Raw genomic sequence first — 23,553 nt, forward strand, 5'->3', positions numbered from 1 at the left:
CTCGCCTCCCGCCGTTCTGTCGTGGGAGGAGAAATGATGTACTGTGGCTTTAAGGCCAAGCCTACCGTACGTCCACAAATAAAGACTGCTTCCTGTCAGTCCTGTCACCACTTATATGCGGATCGACCATTACACTTGGAGCCCACGCAACAAGAAGTAAGCAACCTAGTGTACAAAAGTAACATATATTTAATAAATATAAGGATTACTTTGGTTGGGGAAGACTGGACTAACGCCAATTCAGCGGTAACGTTAAGTCAGCTAACAGTCTTGGCTATTATACCGATCGATTATGAAGCGGAGGCTTATAACATGTAACGTACATGCTCAGTGTTATATGTATTAAAGCCTTTTGACTGTTTATCTTTGTGCTGGTTATTGTCTGCAGAGTGTAAGGACAGACATGGTTGACTCGGAACAGGTCCTGGGCTGTAAGGCCCCGATGGGGCTGGTCCTGGTGCTTCTCCTTTCCAGCCTGCTGGGGCCTCTGGGACAAGTACAAGGTAAGCAACGCATTTATCTATCGAAGTCGGTAACTTTATGGACTCAATTGAGACGTTCAAGGGGATGACTGAAGTCGAATAAAACAAGGATTGCTCGTGTTTTAAAAAGCTTTCTTAATCGTCCCATTGTATTATTGCTATATATAGATATGTAGTTCAGGTTGTTAGACCTACTACTGTTTATATCTATTGTACATTGGTATTTCTGTTTTTATTTGTATGTTGTCAACTTATCAGGGAATCATTAAAAAGAGAGCCTGCTCTCAATAGGCTCTGTGCACTAGAACCCGTAAGTCAACTGACGGTGTCGGCATTCTAGTTTCCGGTCTACTTATGCCGCTTTTCCACCGCACATGTAGCTCGACTCGACACGACACGACTCGACACGACTCGACACGGTAGCAGCGCGGGTCCTTTTCCACCGCAAATAGTACCTCCGGGACGTGGGCGGGGTCGGCTGCGCGAAAGGGACGTGACGAATTTTTGTACGCGACGCAAACAACACCTACGTAACCCACACATGGACAGAACCCACATAACAACAATGGAGAACATCGATGCGATGGTATTCGTGTTCGTATTATTAGCTGGCATGTTGAAGAAGTGGAATATGTTGGCTGCGGCGCTGCTATGGCTGTTACCAGCATGGTTGCCATTTCGCTCTCGTGACTTCGTCACACTCTCTGGCCAATCAGTGACCGGCCGTCTGCCGACGTCACCTTTTAGCATCGGCTCAGCCGCTTGGAACCTAGAGCGAGGCGGTACTAGAAAAAGCAGCCACTTCAGGTACCAGATACCATGTTTTCGCGGTGGAAACGCAAAAAAGGCGAGCTGAGTCGAGTCGAGTCGTGTCGAGCTGGTACCATGCAGTGGAAAAGCGGCATTACTGACCCAGTCCATAGCGTGAACATGTCTGACTTTTCTAGATGTCTCCAAGACCTACCGACAATAAATGTTAACGATGTTCACCGCATTGTTGGTGCTAGTTCCCTTGCACCTACAAGCAAGCGGGAAAAAGGATTTAAGATCTATATTTCGAGTTATTTGCATAACTTTGAGGGTAGGTAACAGACTACCGGCTTTTTAGTGAACATTTGTTAGCGACAACATTTTTTTTCTGTATTTAAAACACTTAACTGTCCGTTGTTGTACTAACTGTACCAACGTGTGTCCATTTTTTAGTGTCTAGCAAAGATAAGGGAACATCGGAGGTGATTATCGGAGCATTGTGCCACAGGTCCATGAAGAAATCAGAGAAGCCTCACAGCTTGAGTGTATGTTAAAGCTAGCGATAAACCAACCGTTATAAACAAACCGTTATACGCCTGTTTCTTTTATAACAGTGTCCGTGGGGGGATTTAGCTGAGGTCATATGTTTAATCAATACAAACATGTATAATTAAAAAAACAGCACAAATGTACACACAAGCGCACTTTCCTCGTCAGCCACCACAACACGCAGAAAGCTCCAGCCGAGAGCGCCCACCACGGCCCCAACACAGTGCAAGCACGCGAGCCGCACACAGACACAAACACACCAGCTTCACATTGCCTCAAACTCCACAAATGTCTCTTTTTGTATAGCACTGTAGTGCTCACGGTCAACACACACTGTACTAGTAGCACTGTACTCATGGTCTAAGACCACGGGTAGCTCAGGCTCTTCGGGGTCGGAGCAAGGCTCGGGACTCGCCGGTCTCTCTCTTCGCTCCCACACACCAGCCCGTGTTACCGGCTGGAAGCTGAGCACAACTGTACACAGCAGTGTTGGTTTGATCCGCCTTCACTCCGTTGAAGCTTGTGAAGTCTTCCAACATTAAATTTCCGTTGTTTGGTTGGGTTTTCCATCTTTTTACTATTTATAGTTGCCGTGGTAACTGATACGGGAAGTAGACCGGAAACTAGTATGCCGACACCTGGCGACACCGGAAGTTCGCTTCTAGAGTTGTGCACAGAGCCTATTACTGTGCGTTAACACCAAAAGCGAATTGAGCTGCCAAATCACCGAAGGTCATTCACTTTCTATGGGCAAGAGTGACCAAAGCGACACAAGCGTCAAACACTAAAAGGTGAGCGACCAAAAAAAGTTGAAGACGGCTGAACTTGATGCAAATTACTATGAGGCGTTTCAGCGGCAAAACACTGACAGCCAATCGGAATATAGACGTTCTTTGCTTGCGTGGATCCCAGGGAACACCGAACACTGGCACTTTGGTTCCTACCTACTTTTTTGGTTCCTACTGACTGTACAAAATGTAGAATAAAAAATTAATCGCGGCTGTAACTGGGCACCCGGTGTTGTACGATCCGAGCCCTTTCCATTTCAGAGATCGCCACTGGTAATCTGGTATTCCTGCCAGATTACTGAAAGACGTGTCTAACACTGTTGGCCCATACATTTTAACGTTAATAAACACCTGCCTTTCCTCAGGCTGTGTTCCATCTGTTTTTAAACATGCTATAGTCCAGCCAATTATAAAAAAACACAACCTCGACCCCTCTGTTCTCTCCAGCTTTAGGCCTATCTCTCAGCTTCCCTTCCTCTCTAAAGTGTTAGAAAAAGTAGTTTTAGAACAACTGCAGGTACACCTGGATTTTAATGACATAACAGAAAAGTTTCAGTCTGGTTTTAAATCACGCCACAGCACAGAAACGGCACTTTTAAAAATCTTTAATGATCTGAACTGTCGATAATGAATGAACTGTCGATTCGGGGAGCTCTGCTGCGCTCGTGCTTTTAGACTTGACTGCTGCCTTTGACACAGTCGACCACCAGATTCTTTTATCCCGCCTGGAACTCTGTGTTGGTATTACTGGAAATGTCCTAAAATGGTTCAAGTCATATCTGTCCAAGATAACCTTCTCTGTTCATCTAGGCCAGTACTCCTCAGCTGCAGCCCCACTAGTCTGTGGGGTCCCCCAAGGCTCTATTTTATCTCCAATTCTTTTTGCGTTATATCTGCTGCCCCTATAGGTTCCATTTTTAAAAAACACAACATTTCGTTCCACTGCTTCGCAGATGATCTACAAATATACCTGCCATTAAAATCAATCAAAGAATCAACAAATGCATTGTCAAACTGTCTGAAAGATGTGAAAACCTGGTTGGAACTTAACTTCCTATCACTAAACAATGATAAAACCGAAATAATTGTTTTTGGCAAATCCGAACTGCTGGATGGCATCGACAGTGTTCTTGGTCCCCTTGCCTCCTATAGCCGCCCTTCTGTCAGAAACCTCTGAGTTATTTTCGACTGGTTTTAAATTTAACAAGCAAATAAGCTCAGTCGTGAAGACAAGCTTCTTCCAGCTGCGACTCCTAGCGAAAGTAAAGCCGTATCTCCCACCAAAGGACTTTGAAAGAGTCATTCACCTGTTCGTAATGTCCCGTCTAGACTACTGTAATTCTCTATACTTTGGTGTGGACAAATGTCTGCTCCGTCGCCTGCAACTGGTCCAAAATGCTGCTGCACGTATCCTCACTGGAAAAAGGTGATATGACCACATTACCCCTGTCCTGGCCTCTCTCCACTGGCTTCCTGTGGTTTTTAGAATTCAATTCAAAATTGTGTTTTAAGCTACATGGGCTGGCACCTAAATATATGTCAGAGCTGGTCCGCATCCATGCTCCATCTAGAGAAATTCGGTCAGCTCAGCAGATGCTGCTGGATGTACCCAGTTGCAGACAAAAAACAAAAGGCGACAGAGCCTTCGCTGTGGCCGCTCCTAACCTTTGGAACAGTCTCCCCCTGGGTCTGAGATCTGCCCAGTCCATAGAATAGTTCAAAACACAACTAAAGACTCACTTTTTTTTTACATTGGCTTTTAATACAGATTAAGATTTTATTTTATCTTATTCATTGTTGTTGCTAATATGCAATATTAAGCCTTCTTGTTCTTTGTTTTGTTTTTTATATTGTATTTGTGTACAGCACTTTGGTCAACTACTGTTTTAAAATGTGCTATATAAATAAACTTGACTTGACTTGACTTGACAAAAAGGCTCTGGCCTAAATTCCTAAATTTACAATAACAGCTCATTGACCGCCCTTTCAAAGATAAGAGTACGTTGAGATGGCTGGCCCTGGGCGTGGTTGGTTGGTCTGGTGCGTGAGTTAATGAAACGTTTGAGATGATTGTAAAATAGGCGTGATACATGCCTGCTAACCGAGATCCTAGTATACTAATCTTCCTTGCTCTGAATGGGACGATCTCGTTTTCAAATATCGAAAATAAATAGGAAAGGAATAATACGTTGTTCAAAGGAATAATGCACGCATAATAATGCAATAATAATGCAAATGAATGATGCATGGAACAAACGTGTCACTTCAATGCAGTCGGTTTCTGTACGGTTTCCGTGCGGTTTAGCACTTTTACCGCGCCATTCTAGGGCCAGTTAGTGGCCTTCTTGGCTTTCCATACTGCTGCAACCCCACCCTAGCGGAAACACTGGGGGAAATTTGTGGTTTTGATCCTCTTTTTGAGCTTGTTTCAGCCTGATTACACTCTAGCTGGCTCAACCGAGATGAGAGAGAGTATGGAAATGGTTATTCTTGATTTGTTAATTTATATGTCGTGCTGTTTTAATGAAAAGTCGGCTGAGATAACGTTTTAAACCATACTATCGAATGCCATGTATCTTCAAAGATAGGCCACCAACAATTGTAAAACCAATTAAAAACTTCTTGGAGAATAATTTCAGCTCTGTTTTTCTGAATGAACGAGTTTATTATCTCACATAGGTTTTCATGGCAAATTATTATTCCGCTTTTGACTGAATAACGAGATAGCTCCAAATCCCAAGAGGAGCTCTATTTCATAGAAGCAAATATGTCCTGCCAGTTTTATTTTGGTTATGCATTATGCTTCCATAGTTGGGAGATGCCCTTAAGTATTAGTAAGGTAAGGCATTGTTATTAGTTGCCCGACTTTGCGCAGGCACCTCAGGGCTTAGGGTTAGGGTTAAACCCGTCTGATCTGCTGAACATTGCAGCGTTTTTCCAGGATCAACGCCGTGGTGTGGGCCCAAAGCGCAGTTTCTCTTGGGATTTTGAGGTAAAGCGTAATGCATTCATTTGAGAAATCTAAAGAGATACCTCATGCTCCCAAGAGAAGCTGCGTTTTGGTCTGAGTTCTATCCCCGTTGTAACCTCCGAGGCGACGCCACTGGCCTTCACTGCCCTTTGTCTCCCACTTGTGTGAGACAAAGGGCGATTTGTGAAAACATTCCCAAGCTCTGTTGATACAGAGTGGGGAAACCCAACCCCCTACTCTGTCATGAATAACAATGTCCCTTCATGTTTTCTTCCATAACTTATAGTAGCGGAACATTATATGAGACTGAATGAACCGTTTTTTATTTCTCCCACGGTTAATTTAATTCTGCTACATTCTTCACCGATCGATACTAATTTCAAACACTTTTACTCAAGTGCATTGTCTAGAAAACATTTCTAGAGCGCTTCTGTTACTTTAGTTTAAAATGAAAAATCTGGATTTATATTTATAACGTAGGCTATTTCAAAATGTAATCAAAGCACAAGGAACCAATTATCAAAACCAGACCTCGCGGTCCGTCAGGTGATGCCAGGCTAATGATGTCCTTGATAGGATATTTGGAGACAAATGTGGACATTGGACAATATTTCAAACCTAACCCTTACCGTTGATATTGATATTCAATCCGTTTTTTCCTCATATCAAGGACTTTGTGGATAAAAACTGTTAAGTCTGGATGAAAGCCAGAACAACCAGACTTAAAAACAGTTTTTATCCACAGGCCATCAGGCTGCTGAATGACTCTTTCAAACACTGATGACACCCTGTATTTCCACTATATTCAATACTGTGAACTGTATTTATTTTCAACTGTGAGCTTAATTTGCACTAAGTACTTATCTACTAATAATATTCAACATCCAATGTATATATTCAAAATGTCTATATTTCAATGTCTTCCAAGGCCTTCTGCTGTATGCAAACATTGCACGTGCTAAACAGCACCTTATATTGAACTGTTTTTGTTTAACTAAATTCTGCTCTTTGTACAGATATTTTTAGTAGTTTAGTTTATTTATCTATTTATTTTAAGTATTTTTTGTGTGAAGGGAACTTGCAAATTAAGAATTTCATTTCCCAGTGCAAACTATGTTTCCATTGTGTATATGACAATAAACAATCTTGTATCTTGTATCTTTGTGAGGCACTCAGGGAAATATGTGTGAAACATTGCCACGTATAAACAGGACCAATCTGAATTAAATCAGCTCTCAATTACTTATTGAGATGAGGAAGCAAAAACTAGGGAATACTGGACGTCAAACCGAATTCTTCATTGATCCTGTCAGAAATCCAAAATGTTGGTTTACTGACATAAAATCATACATTTGTGGTAATACTCAATGCAGTTGTCCGAAAGGCTTCCTTTTCTGCTCTGCATGTGAAAGCAGCCTCGGGTGACACAGATAATGTGGAGACCATGACCTGTTCATCAATGCACAACACTGTAACACTAAACAGTTATTAAATGCTAATGAGTTATTTAGCCAGGAGGGATGCATCATTACAATAGCCGGTCCGAGCAGTGACTCAATGCTGAAATTAATCCATCCAGTGTCGTTCTTCAGCCCAAATCCAAACCTGATTTAATCTTAGGGATTTAAATGCATTTAACATGGCAAGAACATCTACCACTATTACTCAAGTAAAGAATGGAATATGCTCTTGAATCTTGAGTACAAATGCCAATGTGGTCCTTTGACTTTTACTGCAGTAATTCTGTGTCTCAGCTTTTGTACTTTACTTTTACTAAAGTAAAATATCAGAGTTCTTCTTCAAACACTCGTTTACATTGTTTCACGAAGGAAGATCCCATAGACCAAGTAGACTAACATATGCGCTTTCCTGCTAATGTTGAATATGCTCATGTATTCGTTTCGGCTTATTGTGACAAAATGAATACTAAATTTTGTCTTATTGTGCTTTTTCCTTTTAGCTCAAGATTGTGAGAAACCTATGAGAGACACCATGACTTTAACAAATGAATACATCCAGAAAGAGCATTTTCTCAGCGGATCATTTGTAACATTTAAGTGTGCAACGGGATACAGGAGTACTGGAGGATCTGGTAAAACCACTTGTGAGGCTGGGACATGGACACCTTCGACACTTGGATGCGAGAGTGAGTATTATTTGTTTTCAATGTTTACTGCACTGACACAGGGACTATAACTACATTTTTGGTGCACCAGCCACTGTGTCTGGTGGATGAAAACAATTAGCTGGAATCCCGTAGCCCTCATATTGTAAGTAAGCTGTAGGCTCTTTGAGAATATCTGTAACGTAATGAAGGAATAAATATGAGAATTTGGGCCACGGACTGGTTTGAGAAAGCCATTCAGGTTTTGTACTCAATGTGCCAAATATGGATGATTTCTCCTGTTGGGTGCAAGAATGTCAACACTGCATAGAAGATAAATCTACTCTGCCAAAATAAATGTGTATAAACCAGACAGATGGGAGATGTCACGGAGGCTAAGTCCATATTGTTTTGTCTTTCATTTAACATGACATAACAATTTAAAATTAATTAATGTCAAGTTGTCCTTTCTTGGCACTTGTGTGTTTTTGATAAGTTAAATCAGCAGTGTGACAGTGTCACAATATGGAATGGCGTGTTTTTGCTAGGGATGGGAATTGAATTTATGTAGTTTTTTTGACACTGATGGCATTATCGATTCTTCCGATTGATTTGATTTCATGATAGATTCCTTATACCTTTTCTGCTAAGCCTGCCTGCATGGCATTAATTATAACATAGAATTACTAGCCTCGGTAACGGTCGTCATTTTACAACAACTTATGCATTTTGTATTATGTTATGTACTTTGGTAAAGTTTTGAAGCAAGACTAATTTATAGTCCAAAAATAAAGCCAGTCAGTACAGTGATTGGTTTGTCAAGTGCAGGCGAGTGAAACTCTTAGTAAAATAAATTAGGAGTCCTAAATTAATGTTTATCACGCCCATTATTTTTGTGTACTCGTGTAACCGGTTAGTAAATCAAAACCCTTTAGGAAAAATCAGTAAACGAAGACCGTAAAAAAAAAAGTGTACATATTTATAATTTGAAATTCGTCCCAGCCTTTATACCACAGACACTATAGAGTTTATAGCATATAACCGCGTTTTCTGATTACCGTTTAGTGAAACAGTAAGTTGACAACATCCTAATTAACACCGCAACTGCAAATTAACCCCACGGAGATAACCATGGCAACGGGTCAAACAAATTTTCTTTTTGTCATCATTCTTCGCGAGCATCCGCTGTGTTGATAAACAAATAACCCTATTGAACGAGGTTAAACCGAGTGAGCGCGGTTTTACCGTGTACACGAAAGAAATGGGGTTGTGTAACCGTTTACAATTTTTTGTAACCCTAATTTGGACCATGTATCGGTTAAGAGTTTTTTGATATTTCTTGCATCCCTACTTTGGACTGTTTCTTCCTCTATGCTATGAAGAGTTCAATGTTTTGAAATGCGCATGTGCAACTGTCAGACAAACATGCTGGCATTGATGAAAGGGATTGAAATGCTCAGGTTTACTACAGATATCATAATTTTGTTATTGCAACTTCTTGCTCTGCTCAAGTATTTGTTGTAATTTAACTTAATTTAGCCTATTTTTCAATCATGGGTCAAAAGGAATAATGCAGACTATGTTTTTTGAGATTGGTCTAGTATTGAGGGAGAACACTCTCAGATGTCATGTGCAGCTCACTGACATTTTCAATTATCTTCCTGCAACAACTCCACTTTCATTGAGCGAGACTCGCTTGGACGCAATAACAAACAAACCATAATCAGGTGAAAGGCAAAGAGACAAGTTTCATTCCTTTTTAGGGATCCGTTCCAAAATGATAGAATATAATCTGAATCAGTGGCAAAAGCCATCACTTTTAGAGGACCAACAGCGATGAGTGCTTTTGCCCCAATAGATTACTGCCCGTTTACGTCGAACAGGGCTGCAACCAAAATTATCAGATAATCCAGGTTGAAAAATGCAGAGGTTTTCTTTTGTTTCTCTCGTATTCTCTGAGGCTGTATTTTTGATCGCTTTACTGTAAATCTGGACTTTATAACTTATATACTGCAGCTATTTTCTCCCATTACCAATTTGGAACCAGACATTTTCTCAAGAATAAAATTAACCCATCTAGGTAATTTCCCTCAAATCTTCTAAGTCTTATTCAGACCGTGAATACATAACATACACATTTAAGGCTGCGTTCACACTAGGGCTGGGCGATTAATCTAATTTTGATTGTGATTTCAATTTTGGAGTAAAACGTTCACATACTAATATAATCGAATTTTCTTTAATAATTATTATTATTTTTTATTAATGATTGCCTATTATACTACTTTTCTGGTCTTAATTTCTTTTTAATGACTCCTATAGAGCAACCTGACACGAATCACAGCACAAAAACCTATGTAGATTTTCGGGAAACTCTTCCTCTCATCTGGGCGCTTTCAGCATCAACGCTCGGTTTCGTCGCCCCTCCTGCCAACCCCACTCTGTTGTGATTGCTTACCTTCCGGAAGACCTGCGAAGGGCATTACCATACATGGAAAACCCGGATTGTTCTACGTAAATAAATCCCGGAAATTTGATCAAATTAATCGTCACCGGCGTCCCTACTGTCAGCAGGGAATATGTCTAAATTCATGTACGTCATTATTTGACACTTTAGTATGGTTAAACATGACTATAAATCATTATAACAACGTTTCTAGGTCATAAAAGACGAAAAGCATAATAGGTGCTCTTTAAATGTTTAATAGAAAGAACAGCTGGAGATATATAACATTTTCTCTTTGACCGTTTTGTGTATTTTTTTAAGGCGAAATTTCAAAGTTCTCAGTTACAAAGTGTTTTTGGGGATTGAGATGCTGAATAAAGACATGTTTTTAAACTCAAAAATAATCGTTTGAATAATTATGATTTCAATATTGACAAATAATCGTGATTATGATTTTCTTTCCATAATCAAGCAGCCCTAGTTCACACCTCATCTATTCGGACAGTTTAAACCATGGAGGGTTTTCCCCTCGTAGATGTTGCTTTAAATCAATATTTATGGTCTTTTGACTTTATTATGTGCTTTTGTGTTTTTCTGCAGAGTTTAATTGTGGGAGCCTCGAGCTAGTTAACGGGCATGTGGAATACAGTGAAGGAACCTCATTTGGGAGCGTGGCTATATTCTCCTGCAACGACGGGTTAGTGATTAACCAAGTTTTATTTATTTGCATCCCCATTTGGTTATAAATGTTCCTTCAATATCTTGTAGGAATATAAAATATCAAGGACGTATTTGGTTCCTTTCCGTGCACTTGATACTAAGCATTGACCGGGAATTGGATTCGGTAGATTAGATGTGCACTTGAATTAAATTAGGAGGGCTAAGGAGTTGTTGACGGTTGTTTTTAGACCTACATTGTCTGGCCACAGAGATATTCAATACTGTGGGAATGGGAACCGTGGAGGTAGGTATGTAGAATGAGGTTATCTCAATCTATTCCCACTAATTAATTAACTTTTTTGGGTTAGGGTTAGGGTTTCCTTGCTAGGGTTAAGTACAGTGGCGGTGGGTCAATAGAGGGCGCTAGGGCGCCGCCCCTCCGTGAAATATTCACTTGAATATATCTGCCAACTATTAATCAACTTTTATCAATACGAAATAAATCAACAAAAATACATAGCGTTTATCCTTGTTTAATTGTGTGAAACACTTGTCACTGCCAGCAACCATTTAAATGCGTCTGAACGTCAATGATTTGGGCTAGGCTAGTTATTGGTCATTCGAAATAAACCCCTCCTCCAAGTCAGGGGCGCCGGCCATGTTGACGTCAATGTAAGCTCGCTAAGTTTTTGCTGTCTATCAAGCAGAGACAGCTTTTCATTGATGCAAGAAAATTCGCCCTCGGGTCGCACCAGTGTCACAGAAAATGGACGCTATAGGACAGTGATCATGATTTGTCTCAATATCAGAATAACAACAATTGGTGGTGGATGGATGCAATGGATGGTGGAATGGCCATAAATTAGGTCTGTATATGCAGTGTAAGCTTGTCCAGGCCCTGCAAGTCAGGATGTAGGCTATGAATCTGAATGAATAGTAAGTTAATAGGTAGTAGTGGCCATTCCCAAAATGCACCAGAATACAGGAAACGTTTATGGGGGGGGGGGGAACCCCAGGCCATGTCTATTTCTTTGCCCCACCAACATTTTTGATTGAGTACTGTACCTTGCAATATGGGGAAGTGATGATGAGGCAAAGACTCCTCATGTGCCATGCTAAGAATTACGAGCGACTACCACAATTTTACCTTTACATCTTTTTTTCCTGATCAGTAAAAGCTATCAACTGTAGTACATTTTAGCAAAAGTTATGCCTTATTCTTACTTACACACATTTATGTCGTACTTTGGTGATCTATGAAGTATCTTTAGAACATTTCTAGGTCATTTCCAAATGATGTACCACAATAATCCAATACTTTTTTTGTTATGTATGATCATGTATATTTTCTGTATGTCTTTCTTTAAGGTACATTTTGGAGGGCAAGAATTTAACCTGTGGAAATACAGCATGGCTAGGCAGAACGCCGACCTGTTCAGGTTTCCAATCATATAAAGCATATTTGTGCACATATTTAGTTACCATACATTTTCGAAGCCCCCCCCCCCCATATCTAATATCTATCTTGTTTTTTCAGTTGTAAAATGTGAATCACCGCCTTCAGTTGATAAAGCTGACGGTCCATCTCCAAAACGGGATTTCTATGATTTTGCAAGCGTTGTGAAATACAAATGTCAGAAGGATTACACCATCAATGGCTCACCATCACTTAAATGTTCAAGCAATGGAAAATTCACACCAAATCCTCCAACTTGTTTAAGTAGGTTATAATGTTTTCGGCAGCTTTCCTTAAACCTGTCTCGATGAGTTGCATACTCTCGTTGAGAGAGTAACCAGGGAACGCATCCATGTTAACGCATTTCTATTACCATTTTTCTGCAGTGGTTCGCTGCAAAGCGCCGTTTATTCCAAATGGTTCGCAAAAGTCTGGAGCCCGCCCTCCGTATGACTACAGGAGTTTTGTTGAGTACGAATGTAACCCTGGATTTAAGATGGAAGGGGAGGGGGCCATGACCTGCCAACTGAACAGCACATGGTCATCAACGCCAGAGTGCAAAGGTAAGGGCTGCTTATAAATGAAGTTGATATAAAATTACCGCATTTGTTTGCTAATTCTGTGTTCCAAACAATTTATCCGACCACAATATGAAAAAAGTGGCAGTTTTTGGGCTTTCCTTTGGAAATGTTTGAACTTCAGTTCACGCAACTAGTATATTGTTGGCTTTTCTTCTAGCAATTATCATCACCACAACCCCCACTACCACTACTACCACCCCTACCACCCCTACAACCATGACCCCAAAGACCCCCGCCACCACCCAAAAAGACGGTAGCGTTGTTATATTATATTATATTGTATATTATTAGGGGTCCACCAATACAGTAATCTGTAAATGTAAAGCATCAGAGTCTAGGCCTGGCCAGAATACATAATTTTAAGCTTTGAATATTGGTTTAGTTTTCCAAACGAATATTCTTCTCTAAAATTAATTCTAGTGCGTATCATTCCTTCCCTGAACCGACGCGATGGAGACCTCTGCCGCAGAATCATATTTTATCAACTCATCGTATTTCCTCAAGGAAAACTGGAATATCACGTAGGATTCGTGCATGGACCTCGTGGCTTTAGGATCCACTCATGGATCTGAGTCCTACTCGGTCACATTTTAAATTTACATTGAAGGGATTTTGCTGACGATTTTACCCACACCAACGGTGAAGTCAACCACACGGGGGACATCAGGAGCAGTTAGGGTGAGGCGTCTCGGCACTCCGGGGAACCGGGGATAGAACTAGCAACCTTCCAGTTACCCCACTCTACCCCCTGAGCCAGATAGGTTCCAGAACACGTGACCGTCGTAGCATGAGGGAAGGCCTACGAATAAGGTGGTCTGCTCCAATGACACGGCATAATTAGCGCTGTTTACACGAACAGAAGAGACACAGGTGCTGTCGCGGATTACCGATCACCATAACACATAGAATGATACGTTTGGCCAGTTTGATGATTGCTGAAACGTTGAGGGGAAACTATGTCTGAGGGATGTCTCCATTATATTATTCCATCACTGGGATATTAAGACCAAGTGGAACCGTACCTTTTTTACCTGTGGTTCCTAAATATGCATAGACATAAAAACTTTAAATGTGCATACATTTTTTTAATAGCGTGAAGTTGATATAAAATTACCGCATTTGTTTGCTAATTCTGTGTTCCAAACAATTTATCCGACCACAATATGAAAAAAGTGGCAGTTTTTGGGCTTTCCTTTGGAAATGTTTGAACTTCAGTTCACGCAACTAGTATATTGTTGGCTTTTCTTCTAGCAATTATCATCACCACAACCCCCACTACCACTACTACCACCCCTACCACCCCTACAACCATGACCCCAAAGACCCCCGCCACCACCCAAAAAGACGGTAGCGTTGTTATATTATATTATATTGTATATTATTAGGGGTCCACCAATACAGTAATCTGTAAATGTAAAGCATCAGAGTCTAGGCCTGAACAGAAGAGACACAGGTGCTGTCGCGGATTACCGATCACCATAACACATAGAATGATACGTTTGGCCAGTTTGATGATTGCTGAAACGTTGAGGGGAAACTATGTCTGAGGGATGTCTCCATTATATTATTCCATCACTGGGATATTAAGACCAAGTGGAACCGTACCTTTTTTACCTGTGGTTCCTAAATATGCATAGACATAAAAACTTTAAATGTGCATACATTTTTTTAATACTACAGCGTTGAAATTTGATCTACCGAACAAAGAATATTCGGGCTCAGCCATAGAGATTAAAACCAATATCGGAGATATTGTTGTGAGATGCAATATCTCCTTAATAGATACATCTATTAAGCTGCTATCTTGATATTCGGGTTGTTGACAGATGGAGCCGTCGCGTCTCTATAAGATAATTAATGGATTATGTGTGAATCTATAATCCTGACCCTAAAGTACTAACTGATACAGTGATGCTGAAGATTTTCAACAAGTTTGGAGTGAAAAAATGTGTTACAAGTATTACAAATTAAAAGTATTGGTGTATCCTATTAAACGCATTTGCCGTGTGTGGTAAAGTTTCCCCTTTACCTGGCTGCCTTTGACATCAAACCTTTAGGGCTTGGCTGTATGCGTGTAGCATGGTTCGATGAATGATCCTTACTTACTAATTTAGCTGCACTAGCATTAAATGATTGCATACCATGACTGTGTTCAGCCAATGTCAATGTCATGTTCACAGATTCAAAAGGTGTTGATGTTGTTCCACCAAGGCCTCCCCGTAAGTCATGTCATTAAATATATCTGCAAGAATTGTTTAAACAGTCATTGAAGGCATTTGAACCCTTGTCGTTTGGCTCATACGGGGTGAATGTACAAACCCACACCAAAAAGACATCCATTTCCTCCTGCTAGTGCCCTTACGCCTGGTCCCAGGCGGTAGGCCTGGTCCCGGGCACCAGGCCGGTCCCAGGCACCAGGCGGTAGGCCTGGTCCCGGCCACCAGGCGGTAGGCCTGGTCCCAGGCACCAGGCAGTAGGCCTGGAACCACCGATGACTTATGTATACATGTTTTAAGTCCGAGCCTGGGGGAGTATTTGCACCCACTGAGAACCCCCCTCAATAAGGGCGTGAAACAGCCCAAACGTTACTTCCGTAACAGTCCAATCAGACAGTGGGCGGTGCTGACAGTGCAGAAGTCGGCCTCCCGGCTACCCGCAATGTTTAAAACTTCTAGAGGGTGTGAATTATTCCAACGCACGCGCAAAGTGTTCGACTAATCGCAACAGAGTGGACAGGCTGACCAATCACAGCAGACTGGGCTATTCGGGAGGGGGGCCTTAAAGAGACATGATACAAAACAGAACATTTTTGAAAGACGCTGACATTGGTTTTGCAGAAATAAACAGTGTGAGAATAATAAGAGGTATTCTAACATACATGCATGTAACCCTATTCTAGTAGTTCACCCAAATGCAATTATTTACCCTAAAAAAGCATGATATGGGATCTTTAAATGCAGGGATCTCCTTTTGATACCGATGAATGATCCTTCCTTACTTATTTAGTTGCATTAGCATTACATGATGGCATACCATGACTGTGTTCAGGCAATGTCATATGTGTCAATCACCAATGTTCACAAGTGATGATCATTATGTAATCAGTCAGACGATGTTCGATCAAGTAAAATGCATCTTTGTTTCTGTACTTTTGATTTTAGTTCTCCCTGTTGATCCAACAAGTTCTCCCGGTAAGTCATGTCATTAAATATATCTGCAAGAATTGTTTAAACAGTCATTGAAGGCATTTGAACCCTTGTCGTTTGGCTCATACGGGGTGAATGTACAAACCCACACCAAAAAGACATCAATTTCCTCCTGCTAGTGCCCTTACGCCTGGTCCCAGGCAGTAGGCCTAGACCCTGGCACCAGGCGGTAGGCTAGGCACCAGGCGGTAGGCCTGGACCCATTCTAGTAGTCCCCCCGAATGCAATTATTTACCCTAAAAAAGCATGATAAAGGATCTTTAAATGCAGGGACCTCCTTTTGAATCAAGGAGTACTTGTCACTCGCTCTGTGACAAATAAACAATCTTCTTCTTTTTTTAGGTGATTCCAAAACACCTAAAAAATGTACAAACCCACACCAAAAAGACATCAATTTCCTCCTGCCAGTGTCCTTACGCCTGGTCCCAGGCAGTAGGCCTAGACCCTGGCACCAGGCGGTAGGCTAGGCACCAGGCGGTAGGCCTGGACCCATTCTAATAGTCCCCCCGAATGCAATTATTTACCCTAAAAAAGCATGATACAGGATCTTTAAATGCAGGGACCTCCTTTTGAATCAAGGAGTACTTGTCACTCGCTCTGTGACAAATAAACAATCTTCTTCTTTTTTTAGGTGATTCCAAAACAGTGTCGCCGTACTGGGGGTTTATAACAGGTAGGTTTTATGGTCTTTAACACCTGCATGCACATTATTTAAGTTCTTTCATTATATTTCTCTGAATTGCATTAATCTTTCCGATTGAAGGTCTAAGGACACAGATTTGGTTGAAAGGTTCACATTTTAATCAAGGGCTGATAAATCATCGATTGGTGATGAGAGATTTCATTTCAGCCATTGCAAACGAATGATGTTACAATTCACAATTTCTTTTTCATGTCCATCAAATATTGCATATGCTTGAGGATAATTAAGTTCTAACTTAAAGGTTGGGTATGGGATTTGCGAAACGCCAGCAGATTTTGAAAACACACAACTCAAATGGTCCTACCCCCTCTCCTTCAACGCTGACTCTGAATCCACCCATTCCAAGTACATGGACGCGCAATCATGCACGAGCGCGAACACAGATGCGCGAGAGCAAGCCATTAGCTAGTTAGCTAGCTCCAGTAGCGCAGGATAACAATAAACAGAAGCTTGCTCTGGGTCACGAGCTTTGAGTATGTACACGAAGGGGTCGCACGGGGAGCGGGGGAGGGGAGGGCAGTGCGAGTGCAGTTCGACTGTTTGATTGACGTACTTACCGTCCAATGCCACTCGGTGGGTCTGGATATCATTGGCTGGGGTTTTTCGAGCCCTGCCCGTTCCACAGATGATTGACTTGCTAATTTTCATGTCAGTGTACTTCTAACTCAGTGGCTGTAAGTGGGTTACGATAAGGATTTCAAGTAATTTTGCAAAAATGGCCCAAAAAAGAAAATTCCATACCCAACCTTTAAAAAGTGCAAATAAAAATGTCTGCCAGCCTGATGCTCGATAATCTACGTGTGACAAGCCACCTAAAGGGTTTGAAAACAGCCCTTTAGCACTGACTAGACACAGTGAGAGGAAATGATGACCAAACAATTTAGTCATTAAAGTGATGGACAAAAACGCTCACGATGCAGCTTCAAACCAAATCTTATTTTGCTGACAAATTACTCGGGATACCCAATAAATGCATTTATTTTTCTACAGAGGCCAATGCGCGATTATTTTTCCTTGTAAATTCATACATCTCACTCTTTACCCCAAATAGTTCCTATTGCCGTCGTTTTATTCCTCTCTGGGCTATTTTGGAAAAAGAGAGGGTAAGATTTCATGTTCATGTTCATGCAGAAACCCTTCGCCTTTGCTGGGTTTCTGGACTCCTTGCTTCTGACTGTTTTGTGCTCTTGCTCCTTCAACTCTCCTTGCTTGATTTTTATTGCTGTTCAACTCTTTCTGCACACCAGCAATTATACTTTAAGTACAATATAAGTCAAGCACTGGCTGTTGTGAATGAAGAGTTTTGGATCCTGAGGCGAGGTGAATGCAAAGTTGTAGTGTGAGTTTCTTTGAACAAATGAGGCTGTGCTCACCGAATGATGTGATGTTGCTTTAAAGACGTTTTAAAACATAAATATATATATTTTTACTAAAGAAGACCTAATCGAGGCGTTATATTCAGTGTACTGTTATCTGATGTTTCATTGTGTCTTTAGGTCCATATCATGTCTCGGGTCTTGCATATTGCTTGTGTCTCTTTTATGTTAGTAACCACATACGTATGCCTTTCAGCTCTCAATCTCTTCGTGCTCCAGTTCCATTAGAGGAAGACAAGATATTGTAGGCTGGTAAGGAAGTGGATTGAGTAAAGTAAAGTATTCAACATGTCATTTGAGTAGGGGTTTGAGGATGAAATGCCTCAACCCCGAAAAAAACAACAAAAAAAAGCTGAAAAAGCTAAAAAGCTGCATTGTAAAATATTTCTAACCATCAGGTTCATCACCTTCCTGCTGCTGCGCTGTATTTGAAAAAAAATTACGTGAGATCATTCATACTCTATCTCTTTTTCCCCATTTATGTTCCGGGGAAAGGTTGCCCTGACGATGTTCTACTGATTACCACACCAAGCCGAGAGGGAAGAATTATCACTAGACCAGGATTTGAATGTAATCTCCCGCCATATGCAAACAATTCAACTGGGGTCCACAGTCAATATAATTGGCACAGTTGGATGCTTGCCAAGAAATATAATGCATACTGTATTCATCCATATGTATCTCCTGTTCTTCTCAATCAGAGGAGTGTTTTTTGGTGCACGCATGCTTTTCTAATCAATCTGGAATCTGTTCACTTGGCATCTGAAGGACATCGATCACAAAATCATATTGCTTTGCCTTAAGCATAGCTTACTCCAATGAATGCTTCCGAATTAATGCTGTATTAGATTGATAGTGTTACATTCAATTATTTATTTCTCTTCCACCTTCAACATGTTTATTTGCCACGTTTTAAGTTTTGAGAAAAGGTCAATGCGTTTGATAGAAACATTTCTGGCTGCATTTGCTGCCAAAGTACAATTATTTGGTTGATTACTTTGCCATCAACCCTGTATTGTAAACCTTATTGTAGATTGATTTTTGTTAAGAAAAGAAAATGGAGCCGTTTTGTATTGCTACTCGTTCTTGGTTGGTCTATTTGGCCTTGGTCGTTTTGAACCCAATTTATGGTTGTAAGCAGATGAATTAAACAAGCCCTTTTTGGAGGGGCTTGTTTTTAACCAATGGGTTGTTTAGTTGTGGAGTTGACGTTATTGGGTTGGATGTGTGAATGTAAAATAAAATGTTTTTTTTACTGTGGTCCCCCACTCAAATCTCTAAATGTGGAGGTAAAACATTTATATTTATTTTAAATTAATCATCGCCCAATGTTTGAGGTATGTATTTTTTGACAATTTGCACTTATAGGCTTTGCTGGGGCCGTAGCGCCATGGAGACATTCTGTGGTTGTAAATAATTGAAATGAGGTATAAATATGTGTGCAGATCAAATCTGAAGCCTCAGATCATTGTGTTCCAATCGTTTGCTATCGATTTTCCACATTCTAAATGTGACAAAATGTGAAAAGCGAAATAAATCTATTGACGCCATTTAAAAATATCTATCAAAATGGTCAACTGCATTAGTAATATCCATAATTTATTAGCATTGTATTTCATTGTGCCTTGACAACCATTTGATATGAACATGAGCTTGAAATTATAAAAATGATTAAAGTACTTCCGTCCACGTTCTGTGTTACTGTACTCTCTGTTTGAGTATGAAATGTAGTTAGTGATTCTAAGTCTTTAATATCGGTCAACAAATGGATTACAATTTTTATAATCCATTCAGCATTTAATTTTCATTCATCACGTATGAATACCAAACATTACATTCCTGTATAACGCTTAAAAATAAAAGATTTCAGATGAATGCTTCTTGGCCATTAGCCCAATACATTCAGTTGCATTAAAGACCTGCTAGTTCAATTGAAGAGAACTAGTGATCTTAGAACTAAGGCCCCTTTTTAAACCCTTCTGCCCAACCCCAGTCTGCCCACGGGCCCGCCGCAGAGGAGCTCACCCTCCCGATGAGGTATCCTTCATTGTAACCGATTTCAAATGGTGCTAGAAACACAAGAAGACTCTGAACACCGAAAGAAATCAGTCAACCTTGGAAAAGAGGACCTTAAGCTTGCACTGCTAACTGTGTCACTGCTACTGTGTCAATGCCAACTGCGTCACTGCGTCAATGTTAACTGCGTCACTGCTATTGAGTCACTGCTAACGGTCAATGATAACTGCATCACTGCTACTGAGTCAATGCTACTGCGTCAATGGTAACTGCGTCACTGCTACTGTATCACTGCTACTGCTCAATGCTAACTGCGTCACTGCTACTGAGTCAATGCTACTGCGTCAATGGTAACTGCGTTACTGCTCAATGCGTCACTGCTACTGAGTCACTGCTACTGTGCCATGGCTAGCTGAATGACTGCTAACTGAGTCACTGCTACTGTGCCATGGCTAACTGAGTCATGGCTAACTGCCTCACGCTAACTGATGGTGTGTTCCAGATGCCTCGTACACCAGCCGAACGAGTTGCAAATGGGGTAATCTCCCAGCTTTCTTGCAGCATTTCACCTGGGACCGACCAAAAGTTTTGGTCAATTCTGAGAGTATACAGAGTTCAGTGAGGTTGACCGTACAACTCGACAACAAAAATGGCTGGTCCAAAAATTGGATTTATTTTCTTTGTATTCGTACCACGTTGGTCATTTTAATGTCGATTTTAAATGCTCTTACACACTTGATTAAATTTCTTCGTTATTCCGGTCATCAATTTATGCATTGCACGGTCTTGCTGTGCGTGAAATACAATGTAAAGTTGTGTTTGTTTTCTAGCTGGTTTGCTAAAGAGGCTAATGTGGCTAACAATGACTAGCCAATGACATGACGCAATCACAAAGACAAACAGGAAGGCTATAAGTGTTACAAGCCAGGAAATTACGCCACAAGAGCAACTCGTGCGGGTGGTGTAAGAGGCATCTGGAACACATCATAAGTCACTGCTACTGAGTCACTGCGACTGCAACTGCGCCACTGCTAACTGTCCCTCCGGCCCGTTGGTAAGGGGTGGGTGACACTTCCTGGGTGATGAACTCCCGTTTTCCTCCCCTCCCACCAAGTGTGATGCAGTGTTGCTGGCACGTATCCAGCATCTGTGGGAGAAGTTCACATCCCACCACAAGAACACTGATTTCAAATGGTGCTAGATGGAGGACCGCACTCTAAGCCACCATCGGAAACCAGCTTCCAAGGGGAGTATTTCTGAGGGTCGGTTCCACCTGTGACGCAAACAAACTGAAACATTACAAAGGAAAAAGTTAGGCACATATGAAAAGGCTGACCTTAGGTATTTTCTGTGTTAGTTTGAAAGTCTCACCCAGGATCCTCAGCCTCTCGTGGCTCTGAGTGCAACAACAACGTATGGTTTAAGGAATGCAATTCACAATGAAATGAGTTAAATGAAAAGTTAAATGCATTGTGCAAGTACAGTAATGCTATTTGATGTATTTAAGGAAGATAACAAAACTGGGACAGCTGGAATAGACATACAGTATCTATGGCCCTATTCATTTTCAGGGCCTAGGTGACTTACTACTGGGTATAAGAGATACGGTGGGAAAATACAAATCCTCCCATGTTATAGTAGTGCTTCTGGGGGGAGACGGCAAAGCCTAAGCAGGAAACCAACAGGAGCAAGGGGTGGAGTTACACCTGGTTTCCTGTTTCGTAAAGAGATATTCTACAGAAAAAACTCAATCACACCAGTGGATGACATTTTAAGCAGAGGATTGTAATGTAATTCTATAGTAGTCCGTCTAAAATGGGTGGATTTGAAACCTGTACACTTTTACTTTTTTACAGTTAACTACTGCTGGCCGAGTTCGTGTTTATTGATCACCGCCTCCAGCAACATGATTTGTCAAAACAAGAAAGTAATTTTACTCACATTAGATTCTGCTATAAGACTTCCGAGCTGAATCTTCAGTCAGATTTTTGATGCTAGCATTATACTAGTCATGGGTGTGGTACTGCTGAACTGAGGGAAGGAATGACATTAAGCCATTATTCAAACATACAAATATTGCATGCAATCACTGCTGTTTGAATTAGCCAAGCATTAAGACACAGCTACGATACATTTTTGGGTTGACATCTGCATTTGAAAAAATCAAAAACATCAACGGCTAGAAGGCGGAGTAGTGCAGTCATGGTCTCACCTGTATATCTGAGCAGAGCGCCCCAACCGGCCCTCGCTCATGTAAACCATCTCCCTCTTCCTCTGCGCGGCTGGGGCGGAGCGACGGTGGCAGTGGCTCCCGACTCCCCCGCTGCTACAGGGCGGGACCAGGAGGAGGCAGTGTGTCAATGAGCACTACATTTACATCACATTTTGTGTGAGAGCTTGCTGACGCTTTTATCCACAGCAACTGAGAACCATTCATTCACACACACCGAGTTCAACAACACAGTGCGGCAGCCAGCTTGCCAGGAGTAGTCAGGGTGAGGCGTCTTGCTCGGTGTCAACTCAACACTCCGGGGATCGAATTAGCAACCTTCCGGTTAACATTTAAACCACTCTACCTCCAGAGCTACTTCCGCCCAACTACAAAGCAGCCAGGTATTGTGTCTGCAAGGTGCCTACGCTAGCTAACACTACTCCTTCCTGAACATTCTCTTTTCTTCTTCCATTTTATTGTACTGATGGGCTTGCTTCCCCGGGTGTTCCTAGGTAAACTGGGAACTTTCTCTCCATGGTGAGAATACCACCAACTGACTCTGTGGCTCAGAGTCACTTTGATTATAACAATCGAGAACCGCCAAGTCCCCTGAGACATGACATGATGATGTAGACCAAAGCCACATCTTGGTCAATTCCTGGTGACCCGATGGTGGCCTGTGATGAGGTTGTGTTTATGTGGCTGTAAGTAAGCAGTGTCTGATCATGGTCTACGTCTCTGTCCAATGCTTTCAACGTGTACAGAGTTAACCTCAGAACCCCCCCAATATTTTACATAGCTACATTCAGAATATCACATAATTTTACGTTTTTTCCATTGAATGCATTGTAGCACCAACATGTTACAAATCTGCTCATTTTAATGCGTATCGATACAATTATTATTAGAGTATTACTTCTCTAATATGTTTTAACCACTCACTCTGAAAGTTGGTAGAGTTTCGTAAACCAAATTGAAATGAAGAAACAACTCGAAAAACCAGATCTTAAAAAGATGAACACTCAATGCAGACCATTGTTAGGCAACGCTTGACTTCAGTAGGCATGGACTAGGAAAGGACTAGGGCTGCTCGATTATGGAAAAAATCATAATCGTGATTGTTTTGGTCAATATTGAAATCACGATTATTCAAACAATTATTTTTGAGTTTGAAAACATGATGTATTTATTCAGCATGTCTCTCCCAAAAGCACTTTTCTAACTGAGTAGTTCCCCTCTGCTGTGTCATCTTG

The 23,553-nt window shown here is 41.2% G+C and overlaps 1 protein-coding gene and 1 long non-coding RNA gene across 14 annotated transcripts in view; one reads left to right on the plus strand and one right to left on the minus strand.

Moving 5' to 3' along the window:
* Positions 1-19,782, plus strand: LOC130380525 (sushi, von Willebrand factor type A, EGF and pentraxin domain-containing protein 1-like). Of its 8 annotated transcripts, none has more exons than XM_056587806.1 (12): positions 1-156; positions 389-503; positions 7,501-7,686; positions 10,691-10,787; positions 12,119-12,189; positions 12,288-12,470; positions 12,593-12,769; positions 14,968-15,006; positions 15,949-15,978; positions 16,625-16,666; positions 18,269-18,324; positions 18,568-19,782. In XM_056587806.1, exons 1-11 carry the CDS (start codon positions 34-36, stop codon positions 18,298-18,300), a joined length of 1,095 nt encoding a protein of 364 aa, XP_056443781.1. In that variant the 5' UTR covers positions 1-33; the 3' UTR covers positions 18,301-18,324; positions 18,568-19,782. The 8 variants fall into 8 exon arrangements, 7 of the variants coding, with proteins under 7 accessions (XP_056443781.1, XP_056443789.1, XP_056443765.1 ...); XM_056587779.1 differs by having other exon boundaries at positions 96-246; XM_056587814.1 differs by lacking the exon at positions 14,968-15,006.
* Positions 18,871-23,553, minus strand: part of LOC130380583 (uncharacterized) — a 9,726-nt gene continuing 5,043 nt past the window's right edge. For 5 of the 6 annotated variants that reach the window (XR_008895306.1, XR_008895305.1, XR_008895310.1 and 2 more), the window contains 3 exons: positions 22,301-22,414; positions 22,030-22,119; positions 18,871-21,484 (listed from right to left, as the gene is read on the minus strand). This is a non-coding gene — a long non-coding RNA (uncharacterized LOC130380583). The remainder of the gene's footprint in view (positions 21,485-22,029; positions 22,120-22,300; positions 22,415-23,553) is intronic. The other variant, XR_008895308.1, reaches the window with a different exon arrangement.

The sequence above is a fragment of the Gadus chalcogrammus genome, chromosome 1, assembly GCF_026213295.1.
Source record: "Gadus chalcogrammus isolate NIFS_2021 chromosome 1, NIFS_Gcha_1.0, whole genome shotgun sequence".
NCBI classification, from domain to species: domain Eukaryota; kingdom Metazoa; phylum Chordata; class Actinopteri; order Gadiformes; family Gadidae; genus Gadus; species Gadus chalcogrammus.

Excerpts from the sequence above, each read along its gene's own strand:
- LOC130380525 (XM_056587790.1), top strand. The coding sequence starts at position 34 with ATGATGTACTGTGGCTTTAAGGCCAAGCCTACCGTACGTCCACAAATA. Across the intron at positions 12,471-12,592 it reads AAATCCTCCAACTTGTTTAA|TGGTTCGCTGCAAAGCGCCG; the intron begins GTAGGTTATAAT and ends ATTTTTCTGCAG. Across the intron at positions 15,979-16,335 it reads TGATCCAACAAGTTCTCCCG|GTGATTCCAAAACACCTAAA; the intron begins GTAAGTCATGTC and ends TTCTTTTTTTAG.